The following is an 11,304-nucleotide window of genomic DNA, read 5'->3' as shown; positions in this document are numbered from 1 at the left end:
GGAACTCTTGTTCCCATTTGACAAGTAAGGAAATGGAGGCGCAGTCATAGAGAGGTTAAGTAATTTACTCAAGGTCAGGGAGCATAACCACTTATTACTAAGTGATTATTAAGTGCAAACCTTAGAGCAGTTTTGAATGCTGTCGGTCTGACTCCTAAGTAGATGCTCTTGTCCACTCTGCCTGTAACAGGTACAGTAGGACTGACTCCCTCCAAAAAAACAAAGCAGCTCCTTTCCCCACCCCCACCTTAAGAAGGAGACCAGCACTTTGTCCTCCCCCACCAACTTTGGTGTTTCTGGCCTATGGAAGGCCATTTTACCCCAGGCCTTTGGCCTGCTGCCTTCAGAGCCAGACCCTGAGCACGGAAGACACATCAGTGCCCAGTGGTTGGAGAGCACTGAGTAGAAGAGAAGTGAGGGTCACCATGGTGGCCCTCAGAATGAGGTACCAGGCCCTGCTCCTCCCCTTGGTTTCTCAGACCCCACACAAGCCCCCCAGGAGGGATCATGGCTGAAACTGAGTTTCTTGCCAGTCCTGGTGAAAAGACGAGAGGAGTAAGAGCCAGATGTAAGGTGATTCAGTAAAACAAAGGATCGTGGGGGCTCTTGGATCCGGCTTGCCTGCCCCACTGAGCTCTGAGCTCCTGGAGGCTGCGGGCTTAGCAACTCTTGAATCCCTCCCAGAGGAGCCTAGCACTCTGTCCACAGCAGCCAGTCAGTATTTGTGAATTAAATCTGGGGCCCAGGGTGCGAGCTCAGAGCTGTGGAGCCAGATCCCCTGACTCTGAATCGCAGCCCCACTCCGCTAGCTTTGTGACTTTGAGCATGCCATTTAACCTCTCTGAACCTCACCTATAAAGAGGGAGCAGGGCCAAGGGCTTTGCACTTGATCTAATGCTCTGCTGCTCCCGTTTTGACATTCTTAACCCAATTTTGAACAAGGGGCCCCCACGTTTGCATTTTGCACAAATTATGTAGCCATTCCTCAGTGGGAGTAATATTATCTACCTCAGAAGATTGATGCAAGGATTAAATGAAATAATCTGTCTGAAGTGCTTAGCACATAACGAGTGCGCAAGGGAACAATTGTCTATTGTCCCTTGCTATTAGAGCATCCCCCGCGCCGATGTGTGATAAATGGTTGAATGAATGAGAGTCTGGGGAGCATGTGGAAGCGAAGGTGCCAGGCTGAGGGTGCTGTACAGGAAGTGGGAGCATTTTTGTGCCCCACATTGTGGAGCAGTCGTTCCCACGGCAGCCGGTGATTCGTGCTGTGGTCCGGGCCTGGCCGCCACGCCCGGCAAAAAGTCCACTTGGTGAGACCTGAGGACGTGGGTTCCAGTCTTTATTAGGAGGCGTGGTCTCGGCCCCAGGGAAGTCGTCAGTGGGATGCGGAGGCCAGCGACCAGCATCTGCGCCGGCCTCGGGACGGAGTCTCGGCCTTCCTTCCTTCCCGGGGTGGGTCCTGGCGTGGCAGCCCCGCCCCACTCACGCCAGGGGGCGTGGCCCAGAGCCGTCCACGTGGGGCGGGGCCTCACGCGCACGCGCCGGCCCGCCGGAGGCGGGGGCGTTGCTCAGAGGAAAGGGTTGGTGCTGGCCTGCGGGGGCTGGTTGAGCAGCCCGGCGGAGCCTGAGATGGGCAGCAGAGGCTGCGGCAGGCTCGCAGGGGACGGCGGCGTGAAGGCGCGGGCTTGGGGGAAGACGCTGACCGAGGCGGGGAGGGTCACGCTGGCCGGCACGCTGCTAAGCGGGAGGGGCAGGGAGGCGCTGTAGGTCATGGAGCCGCCGACCGGCCCACCGGCCGCCAGGCCCAGCGCTGGCGACCCGGTGCGCATCCGGTTCAGGGTCGGCCTGCCCTGGTCGCCCCCGCCGAACGGGTTGGTGGGGGATGGAGTGCTGAAACCTGCGGAACGAGATTGGGTTGGGGGACTTGGAGCGGGCCAGGGCCACATAGCCCTAAGTGGGGAAGGGGCAAGGTGGCCAGATCTGGGGTCTTAGAAATAGGGAAGAGCTAAGATTTTAGGGCAGGGTCTGGGCTGTAAAGGAAGAGACGGAGAGAGAGCAGGGGACCCCAGTGTTGAGACCCAGCAGGGACGAGGGGGTGTCCTACCTGTTAGGAAGGGGTTCCGGGTCTTTGCAGCCTGGGGCGCCTTGACTAATGAGTCAAGGTTGACCAAGGAGGAGGCCGAGGGCCCCAGGAAGGACTCAGGAGTCCGGCGCGCTGGGGTGTCCTTGCTGGGCTGGGTTAGTGCTTCCCCCAGCACATCCAGGTCAAAGGCATCTGGCTCCTTTGTGCCATTTTGCTTGGAACTGGGGTCGGGGTCTCCAAACAGGTCCAGCTCTGGAATAGAAATGATAAAGCTCACTGGTAGGGAGAGTGAGTGGTCTCTCTGAGAGGAAGAAGGCAGAGGCCAGCTCGGGGTGGGCCCCTCCTTCCCCAGAGCTGCACATTCCCTGACTCCTGCTTACCCACAGGACTGCTGGGCTTCCCGGAGGGCAGGGCCTGGGCACACTCTAGCCCCTCCTTGGTCTCTGTGGATACTGGAGGCTTGGCAAATGGGTCAAAGGTCGAGGCACCGTCCAGCACTAGCCAAGGAGGAAAAGGGAGATGAGATGGGTTGGCAAAAGGGCAGGCACTGGGCTGATCCCTTTCCAGGCAAGCTGCCCTCTTAACACAGGATCTCTTGCCCCTTGGCACTGGAGGTAAGGGGACCCAGCATCCCCTCAGCCACACCCCCTGGCCCTCCACTTACCAGGTGTGTTGGAGGTCTCCACCAACGCCCCCCAGGGGTCGGCCCCAGTGTTGAGGAGTTTGTGGCGGGGGGAGTTCTGTGCCCAGGAGTCTGTGGGGGGTGGTCCAGCAGGCGGCACTGGGGTCCGGCCCCAGGGCTCAGAGGAGGAGAGCATAGGGGGCAAGTTCCAGGGTTGGCTCTGGGACAGGATGCTTCCTGAGCGGACTGGAGACCAGGGGTCTGCCGAAGGCCCCCAGGACGAGCCACTGGGCTCTGTGCTGGGCCTGAGACCTGAAATGGGGACAGCACAGATGTGACCCCAGGCTCACTCAAATCCCCAGTCCAGGGCCTTCCCAGTTACCCAGAGCAATGTGGGAGGCCAAGGGACTCATTTCACAGATGGGATGCTGACTCAGGACTACCCAGCAAGCTGGAGCCCATATTCAGCAACTTATTCCAGGATTCTGCACCCCCAGGGCATAGGCAGCTCAGGCCACATTCCCAGTCAGGGACAGGCTGGGCCAGGAAACCCAGGGTGACCAGAAGCAACAAGAGAACGTTTCTGAGTTTCCCATGAGCTGAGTTCCTCGGATGTGCCCCCTCCCTCACTACAACCCCAAGACACAGAGGAAGCTGAGGCTCAGAGAGGTGCAGTGCTTGCCCAGTGGCCCTCACCTGTGGGAAGGGGATGCCAGCAAGTGGCTGGGAAGGAAGGGGCTCTCTGGGGCCAGTCTGGGAGCCCCTTGCAGCCCTGCATGCCCACCTGGGATGTCCCATGGGTCCGCAGAACAGTGTGTGGAGGGCAGGGCCGGGGCTGGTGCGAAGATATCCACCAAGTCCAGGATGGAGGACTGCTGGGGGCAGAGGCGGCCATGCTCAGGAGAGGGTGGGACCTGGAGGAAGGGCGGGCCCTGACCTGTCATCCTCACTCCAGCTCATTCTCTCCTTTATTCATTCCACAAACATCTATTAATGGTCCCTCGCCTCTGCACAGTGCTTTCCAGTTTATGTTTCCTCATCTGTTTAGTGTCTGATCTTCAGAACAACCTGTGCTGTGGGTAGGGAAGATGGTGGGGTGCCCATTTTACAGATGTGCCAGCTGGAGCCCAGAGAGGGGAATCAAATTAGCCACATAGCCAGGGAGAGGCAGAGCTGGGACAGAAGGCAGGCCTGCCCGACGCTTTCCTCAGCTGTCCTGCCCCTCGGCCCATCAATGGTAAGAGACATTTTATGATGAGCCTACTTCTATAAGTCAGTGTCCAAGAAACATTGGCCACAATGAGCATTGGCAGAAAGGGTACAGAGACACCCCAGGGATAGCACGGACAGCTTTGGAAGGTCGCCTTGCTACCAACAGCTACCCACTCCTCCCTCTTGGAAAGTGTGTGTATGAGCCCAAGATGTTTTCAGCACCATAGGCCCGAGGCCACCCCCAGTCTTGACCCACAGTATCATATGATCCTAGAGTGTCAGAGCCAGAACTGTCCAACAAGCCCACTGTACAGAGGAGGAAACTGAGGCCAAGACAGTGACAGTGCGGCCAAGTCATTAAGTGGCAGCAAATCCAGGAACCTCAGATCAGGATTCTCTGCATCCCACTTTGCCACCAGTTCAGTCATCAGCCCATGCATGACGGGACTTGGGTCTGCTGAAGCCCCTCCACCCCTATTTTCATTGAATTAACATTACTTAGTGCTCACTAGATACCAAGCACTGTTCTACACTCTTTACAGATATTTAACGCAACTCATTTCCCAGGCTCTGCCAGCCCACAGCCCCCAGTCCCCTCTACCTGGGTGGTTTTCAGCTTCTCCTCCTCTCTCTCTTCTCTTTCGGGCTCTCTGTCCCGACGACGGTGGGGTCCGGCCCCAGCACCATTCGCCACAGGGGAGTCATCTCCCCGCCAGAACCTCACCTCCTGCAGAAGGAAAGCGTGAGCAGCCCAGGCTGGACTTGAGGGGACCTTGGCTGGAGTCAAGAGTGTAGGGTGGGAGGCGCCGAGAGGTCGGGGGCAGCAGGACCACCACGGGGAGGGGGAAGAGCCTAGTTAGTGCCCGCGTAGCACCTCCACCAGCAGCAGCAGCAACACAGGAGGCCCGGCCCACTACCTTCTGCTCCTGCCGGCTCAGGTGCAGAGCCAGCTGCAGCTGCAGGTCCTCGTCCCTGTGGGAGGCTGGGGGGACCGGCTGCGAGGGAGGGAGAGAGGGGTGAACTTGGCCCAGTGTTCCCACTCCTGGGCCGAAGGGCAGCATCGCCCTGTGCCGGTAAGGGCAGTGGAGAGAGGAATGCCCACCCTGAGTGGGTGTGGGCAGCCTGCCCCCAGACAGCAGTATGGGTGTGGTCTTCTCCCTGCCCGAATCTGGATCTGAGATGCAGTTTAAAAATCAGGAAGATTCATCCTTCTCTTCTGGGTCCCCTGAGTGCTCTCCAAGCCCTGCTGTGCGAGGCCAGCTGTGTCCTGCCAGGTCTGCCTGGATCCACAGAGGCGATGGCAGAGAGGAGGCTATCAGGGAGGCTGTCCCTGCCCCCCATAAGGACAGCTGATGGGGGGGCAGCATATTTCTGTGTCTCCTAGGAAGGTGTCTGTCAGCACACTCACCCCTTCCCCTCCATGAGGCGATAGCAGGCCCATGAGACAAACGGTACTGCCAACCTACCACACACACACTACCCCTTCCAGGCCCAGCTGGAGAGGACTGGGGGTGGGGAGACAGACCCCAACCCCAGTAACCCAACCCAAGGCACACAGGTGCTGTGCTGTCCTTGGGAGCAGGACTAGGGCTTTGGGGACCAGAGTAGGGGAGCCTAAGAATCAAAGGTCTGGGGCATCCAGGCACCCATCCCTCCTCCAGTTCCCTCTGCCCCCCGGCTGCCCCAGGAGGCGCCTTACCTTCTCAGCCTCCTCGCGGCTCATGGCCAGGGCCAGCTGCAGCTGCAGCTCCTCTTCTCCTGACGTCTGGGGCCGGGCCTGCTCTAGGTCGGAGGTGTAGCGGGGAGATGAGGAGGAGGCTGCAACGACCAACCATCCGTCGTGGCTTCCGTAACCACATGGGGACCCATAGGCTCCCCTGCCCGCCTCTTGCCGGGAAGCTAAGGCTCAGACAGGGAAACTGAGGGGGAAGGGAACAACTGGCAGTCGCGGGCCCCAGAGGGCCAGGCAGTGTGCTCGGCACTTTCTCTAAGGTTTCCATTCCACCCCGATAAAACAGCCCAATCCCTCCTTTACAGACTCGCAACGGCTCTGAGGGGTGCCTGGCTAGGGTCCTGCAGCAAGACTTGAACCCAGGTCCCCTGACTCAAGTTCCTGGACTCTTACAGCTGCGCCCCACCCAGCTTGGGGTCAAGTGCGGTGGGAGGGGGAGAGGTTCCAGTCACGGTCACAGCTCTCCAGGCTCTCAGCCTACTGTCAAGGAGGGTCATCCTGAGCGCCCCCAGATCAGGAAAGTGCCTCCCTTCGAGATAGAAGAGCTGAGAATGCTCTGCAGCCGCCCCCGTTTCCAAGGGCAGGGCCCTCGAGCGGGGGGATCAAGGAGGATGCCCTTAGCAGCACCACGTGCTGTGTGTCTGTGCACAGGGCCGAGGTCTCACTTAATTCTCAAATTGAACAACTGAGGCAAACAAAATTATCCCTACTTTACAGACGAGGAAACTGAGGTCCAGAGAGCTGGTTGTCTAGATCACATGGCTTGGAAGGGGCAGAATAAGGACTGCTACTCCAGAGCCTATGCTTCCGCCACCACGCCCCTACCAGACAGCGAATTAACGGTAACAAACCTATAAATAACATCATTGTTCGCGCTGACTTGTCGGGCACCTACTACGTGCGGGCCTTGGGCCTCGCATGTCAACCTCTTTCTCTCACGGAATCCTCACACATCCCTCTGAGGTGGGGATTCTTATCCACAGCTGGGGTCACAGAGCCAGGGTCAGAACTCGGGCTGCCTCTCTGTCCCCAGCCACGCCCTGGGCTCACTCACAGTTGTAGGAGGACGGGGAACCGCGGGCACGGCTGAAGCCCAGCTGCCCGCTGCCGATGCCCGTGCCCTCCAACGCCATGCGCTCCTTGGTCTTGAGGGCGTGGGTTCGCTCCTGCCGGAGGCGCTCCTCGTCCTTGAGCAGGGCCATCACCTGCTTGACCTTCTCGCGCACGTTGACACCCTGGTCCTTGCCATCGCGGTCGATGTACTGGAAGTCCTTGAGCGTCTGGATGGTGTAGAGGTTCTCCCGGCACTGGTGGGCCACCCGCTCGGAGCCTGTCTTGAGCAGGTAGTCCAGCAGCGTCAGCGCCTTGTACACGTGCCGCCAGTTCTTGCCGCTGTCATTGAGCCGCCGCCACAGCATGCCCATGACCTCGGCAAAGGCCACCGTGTTGAAGGTCAGATCGGCAATCTCCGACATGAGCGAGCTGGGCGGACCCCACGGGTCATTGCTAGTGGCCTCGCGCACCTTGATCTCCGCTTCCGAGTAGTTGTGCACGATGTTCTTCACCTGGCGCCGCAGCGCTGATGTCGTCATGGCTGGGGACTTGGAGATGGGCGGCCCCCGCCCCAGCCGCAGGTGGAGGGCCGAGGAGGGCCACCGTCGTCGTCGTCGAGAGGTCACGGTCTCCAAGGGTGGGCCGCCGTGCTCTCAGCAGGGCGGCTGTGTCCTTGGCTTCCACATGGGTCTGAGGAAGAGAGGGCCTGGAACTTAGGAGCAATGGGCCACCTTGCTGGCCACTCAGCCAGCGACTAAAGCCCTGGCCAGGGTGTCCCTGCCGCCAGGAACAGCCTTCGGCAGGCACTCATTTTGTTTTTTTATTTTACTTATTATTCAGCAGGTACTTGTAACTTTGCATGCTCATTAATCTTTACAATCACACCTACAAAGACATTATTATTATTACCTCCGTTCGAAGATGGGGAAAGTTTGAGAGAAAGATTAAATGACTTGTCCAAGATCACAGAGCTGGTGAATGCGGAACCAGGATTAACCCAGGTAGACACGCTCCACAGTCTTTGCTCTTAGTTTAGGGACACGAAAGTGACCCCCCAGGAATGCCTACTTGTCTTGCTTCTACTTCACTACCTCTGTTTCTGCTGGGATCTGCCTTAAGACCTATCCTTTCCAACTTCTCCATCCTCACTTTGCTCTCTTCTTATACTGTTAATTTTTTTTTTTTTTTTTTTGCAGTACGCGGGCCTCTCACTGTTGTGGCCTCTCCTGTTGTGGAGCACAGGCTCCGGACGCGCAGGCTCAGCGGCCATGGCTCACAGGCCCAGCCTCCGCAGCATGTGGGATCCTCCCCGACCGGGGCACAAACCCGTGTCCCCTGCATCGGCAGGCGGACTCTCAACCACTGCGCCACCAGGGAAGCCCTATACTGTTAATTTTTGTAGCTTGATCCATTCAACACCAATTTCCTGGGGACTCCTCTGAGCCAGGCTCTATGGCAAGCATAGAGTGCAAGCCTCGGCCCACACACATCCACTTGAGAGGGTGCAGGCAGTCACAGTCCAGCATGGGAGTGCAGAGGAGCACAGGAGTACCCAAGCTAGGAAAATCAGGAGAGCCTTCCCAGAGGAGGTGACGGCTGAGCTGATCCGAGGTTCGAAGTGAAGAGTGAGGAGGAGTGAGGCAGCAAGGCAAGGAAGGAGCATCTGGGGGAGGCTGCCTCCCAAAGAGGACCCATCGTACACACCAGAGCACTGAGGCCAGAGAGGGCTATGGCGTGCCCATAGTCACACAGTGTGTAGGTGGCAGAGCTGGGACTAACACCTAGGTGTCCAGAATACGAATCCAATTGATTCATCTGATTGCTTTATTGCCTCAGTCCCACCTTCTCAGCCAGAATGAAAACTCCCTGAGGGCAAGGCCAGTCTGGGCTCCCCAAACCCCCAAGGCCCTGGGCACGTGGTAGACCTCTGATCTCCCAGCTGAGGGAAGATTAGAGCCAGCCCACAGCCTCAGGACCAGGCCATCAGCTAAAAGCACACCCAGGCCCAAGACAGAGAAAGGTTCTCCCAGGGCTCTACCAGAAACCAAAACCCGAATCCCCCTGCCACCACCATTCCTCTGGTGTGGAGACACACACACACACACACACACACACACACACTCTCTCTCTCTCTCTCTCTCTCTCTCTCTCTCTCTCTCTCTCTCTCTCTCTCTCTCTCTCTCTCTCTCTCTCTCGCTGGACCTGGCCTCCACCCAAACCCCCCACCAACAGCAACCATGGAGACTGCACCTCTCAGCTCTACCCTAGGACCCAGCAGGAGTCAGAAAGAGCCTGTCGACCCCCGCCCCCCATCTCAACTCTCCCTCCAGCCAGCCCTGCTAACCTGGGCTCAGCTCAAAGCCTTGGAAGTTTTCATCAGGGCCCACGTGCCTGGGAGAGCTTGGACCCAGAGGGTAGGACCTTGTGGGGGCACAGACGGGATGGAGAGTGCTGGCTGAAAGCGGGCTTACCTTCTCTCTGCTGCCTTTCTGTCCCGGCAGTGGCGGGCCTTCTGTGGGATGCCACAGCCAGCACTTGTTTAACGCCTGCCCTCTCCCTCACTAGTGACTCAGACCTGTCTTTACCTCCCCAGCCTGTGGGCTGGCGGGTGGCAAGAGTCAAAGTGAGAAATAATTGTGCCCTAGAGCCCACCGAGTGCAAGCCCCTCCCAGCACTGGCCACTGAAACCAGCAGAACTAGTCGGGCATCCTGACTCCACCAGGAGCCCTACCAGGGCCGCCCTGGCCCTCCTAACCGGCCGGCATAGTAGAAGGGGGCCCTCAGTGTGGGCCCTGAGGCTCTGCCTGAACTTTCTCCTAGAAGGTGGGAATGGAGGAGGCTTCTCCACACGCCTCTGACTGAGCTGAGGGAAGGGAGGGGTCAGAGACACCGGGACGCCCCGCCCCCACTGAAGTGTAAGGGGACCAGGTAGGGAGGAAGAGAGGGCAGGGTGAGGCCAAGGGAGCACCGAGGGGAGGGAGAAGGAGAGGAAGGAACGCGGGAGGGGGTGGCCGGGAGAGCTGCCAGCGGTGTTATAAGCAAAGGGTTTTATCGAACACAATATGCCCAGAAATAAAAGGGAGTGAAACAGAAACCCAGCAGCCGATAAGGCGGCAGTGGCAGCGGCGGCAGCCGGGCAGCCGGGTATGGAATTACTGCAGTGACCTTGAGCCAGACCCTGTCAGGTGGAGGGAAGGACACTGAGAAGGCCAGGCCGAGAGGCCAATTCAGAGATGGGGAGAGGGTGGGGGAGGCGGGAGGCAGGAGGCAGGAGGGTACGGGCTGGGGGATGGGAGAAGGGCCAGCAGGGGGCGGGGCAGGCCATGGCGGCAAGAGCATCCGCTCTCTCCGATGTTTGGGGTACCAAGAAGAGCTTTACAAGGGACGGGAGACTGCTCTTCTCAGGGCCCACAGCGCTGGCGGATCTGTCAGGACTAAGGCAGCAGATGGCATTCCCAGAGCGGGGATTCAGGGAGACGGGAGGAACCCAGATATGTTGAGTCGCGTGCATGCGTTTACCCAGAGACTGTGCCCCCGTGGGCCCGCGCCCCTTCCCATCCTCTGCTAAGGCGGATCTAGTGCCAGGCCCTTCCCCCCATCAGGTCCAGCTTGGGCAGTGGGGGGAGTGGCAGTGCGCTAACTCTTGGTGCAGGAGGGACAAGAGGAGTGACCCTAGCTCTAAGCTTAAGTCAGCCCAAAGGTGGATGTGTCTTGGGGGCACTGGAGTTGGGTGGGGGCTGTCCTGAGGCTACAGGAGCAACAGGGGCTGAGGAGGAGTGGGCAGGAGTCTGTGCGGAATGCCACCAAAGATGCTAGTCCCAGGATGGGGAGCGAGCCCTAGGAGGCCCCCTTCTTGGGGGCTGTAGGGAGGGAGGGGCGGCAGGCAAGATGCCTCCAGGTTCCTCTGTGACCCTGCCCTTCTCCCGGGGACCTGGAAGGGAGACTAAGCCCCAAGCCTTTCATGCCAGGCACCACAGCTGATGACGGGAGCTTACCTCCAGTGCAGGCTCCCTTGGCCCCAGCCCCGGGACCACGAGCAGCCTCTGCAGTGACCCTCCGACCTGCGCAGCAGGGGGATGGTACAGCCTCGGGAGTATCCCCAGAGCCATCCACCACGGACCCTCGTCCTGGAGACCAACCCTCTCCCAGGAGGCACAGACCCCTCGGAAGGGCGGCTCAGGGTCCCCAGAATGGGCGGCTGCTCTGCCTCCTGCCTGCTTGTCTTCTGGACGCCAGACAGCACTCAGGAGGAAAGTTGCTCAGCTGGCCAGGCAGGTCTGCCTCAGCAGTAACAGGACACAGGAGGAAGTGCAGGGCACGTTAACCCCTTCCTGCTGGCCAGGCAGGCAGCACCTTCAGAGGTGGGAGGCCTGCCTGCTGGCTGTCCCCAGGAGGTGCAGCTCTGGAGCCAGTGCTGGTGACCCACTCCCACTCTGCGGTGAGTTAACCCTTCCTCTGCCTCCTCAGGGGAAATGAAGGGTGGGGAGGGGAGGCTCCAACACTCACCCCACCCCTATATTCCTCCTCTGAGCCAAGACCACCACTCCCTGGGGCTGGCCCTTTGGTGGAGTACTGCCTTGTGTGGGTTTCCATCTG

The 11,304-nt window shown here is 59.3% G+C and overlaps 1 protein-coding gene across 1 annotated transcript; it reads right to left on the bottom strand.

The window, feature by feature from the left end:
* Nucleotides 1-295: 295 nt before the first annotated feature.
* On the bottom strand, nt 296-10,920 carry EPN3 (epsin 3). The gene is made up of 10 exons (XM_082678906.1): nt 10,704-10,920; nt 6,710-7,398; nt 5,623-5,741; nt 4,838-4,918; nt 4,525-4,650; nt 3,496-3,586; nt 2,754-3,023; nt 2,470-2,586; nt 2,111-2,341; nt 296-1,903 (listed from the first exon to the last, which is right to left on the bottom strand). The coding sequence occupies exons 2-10, from the start codon at nt 7,245-7,247 to the stop codon at nt 1,575-1,577; spliced, it is 1,902 nt and encodes a 633-aa protein (XP_082535032.1). The 5' UTR covers nt 7,248-7,398; nt 10,704-10,920; the 3' UTR covers nt 296-1,574.
* Between the last annotated feature and the right edge of the window lie 384 nt (nt 10,921-11,304).

The sequence above is a fragment of the Grampus griseus genome (genome assembly GCF_964374135.1).
Source record: "Grampus griseus genome assembly, chromosome: 20".
NCBI classification, from domain to species: Eukaryota; Metazoa; Chordata; class Mammalia; order Artiodactyla; family Delphinidae; genus Grampus; species Grampus griseus.
This window is presented reverse-complemented; position numbering and strand designations above follow the sequence as displayed.

What these genes read in the sequence shown, in the direction of transcription:
- EPN3 (XM_082678906.1), bottom strand. Translation starts at nt 7,247, where the DNA reads ATGACGACATCAGCGCTGCGGCGCCAGGTGAAGAACATCGTGCACAAC. An exon ending in AGAAGCTGAAAACCACCCAG is followed by an intron (nt 3,587 to 4,524) that starts GTAGAGGGGACT and finishes CTCTGCCCCCAG; the next exon opens with CAGTCCTCCATCCTGGACTT. An exon ending in GGACCCATGGGACATCCCAG is followed by an intron (nt 3,024 to 3,495) that starts GTGGGCATGCAG and finishes TCCCCATTTCAG; the next exon opens with GTCTCAGGCCCAGCACAGAG.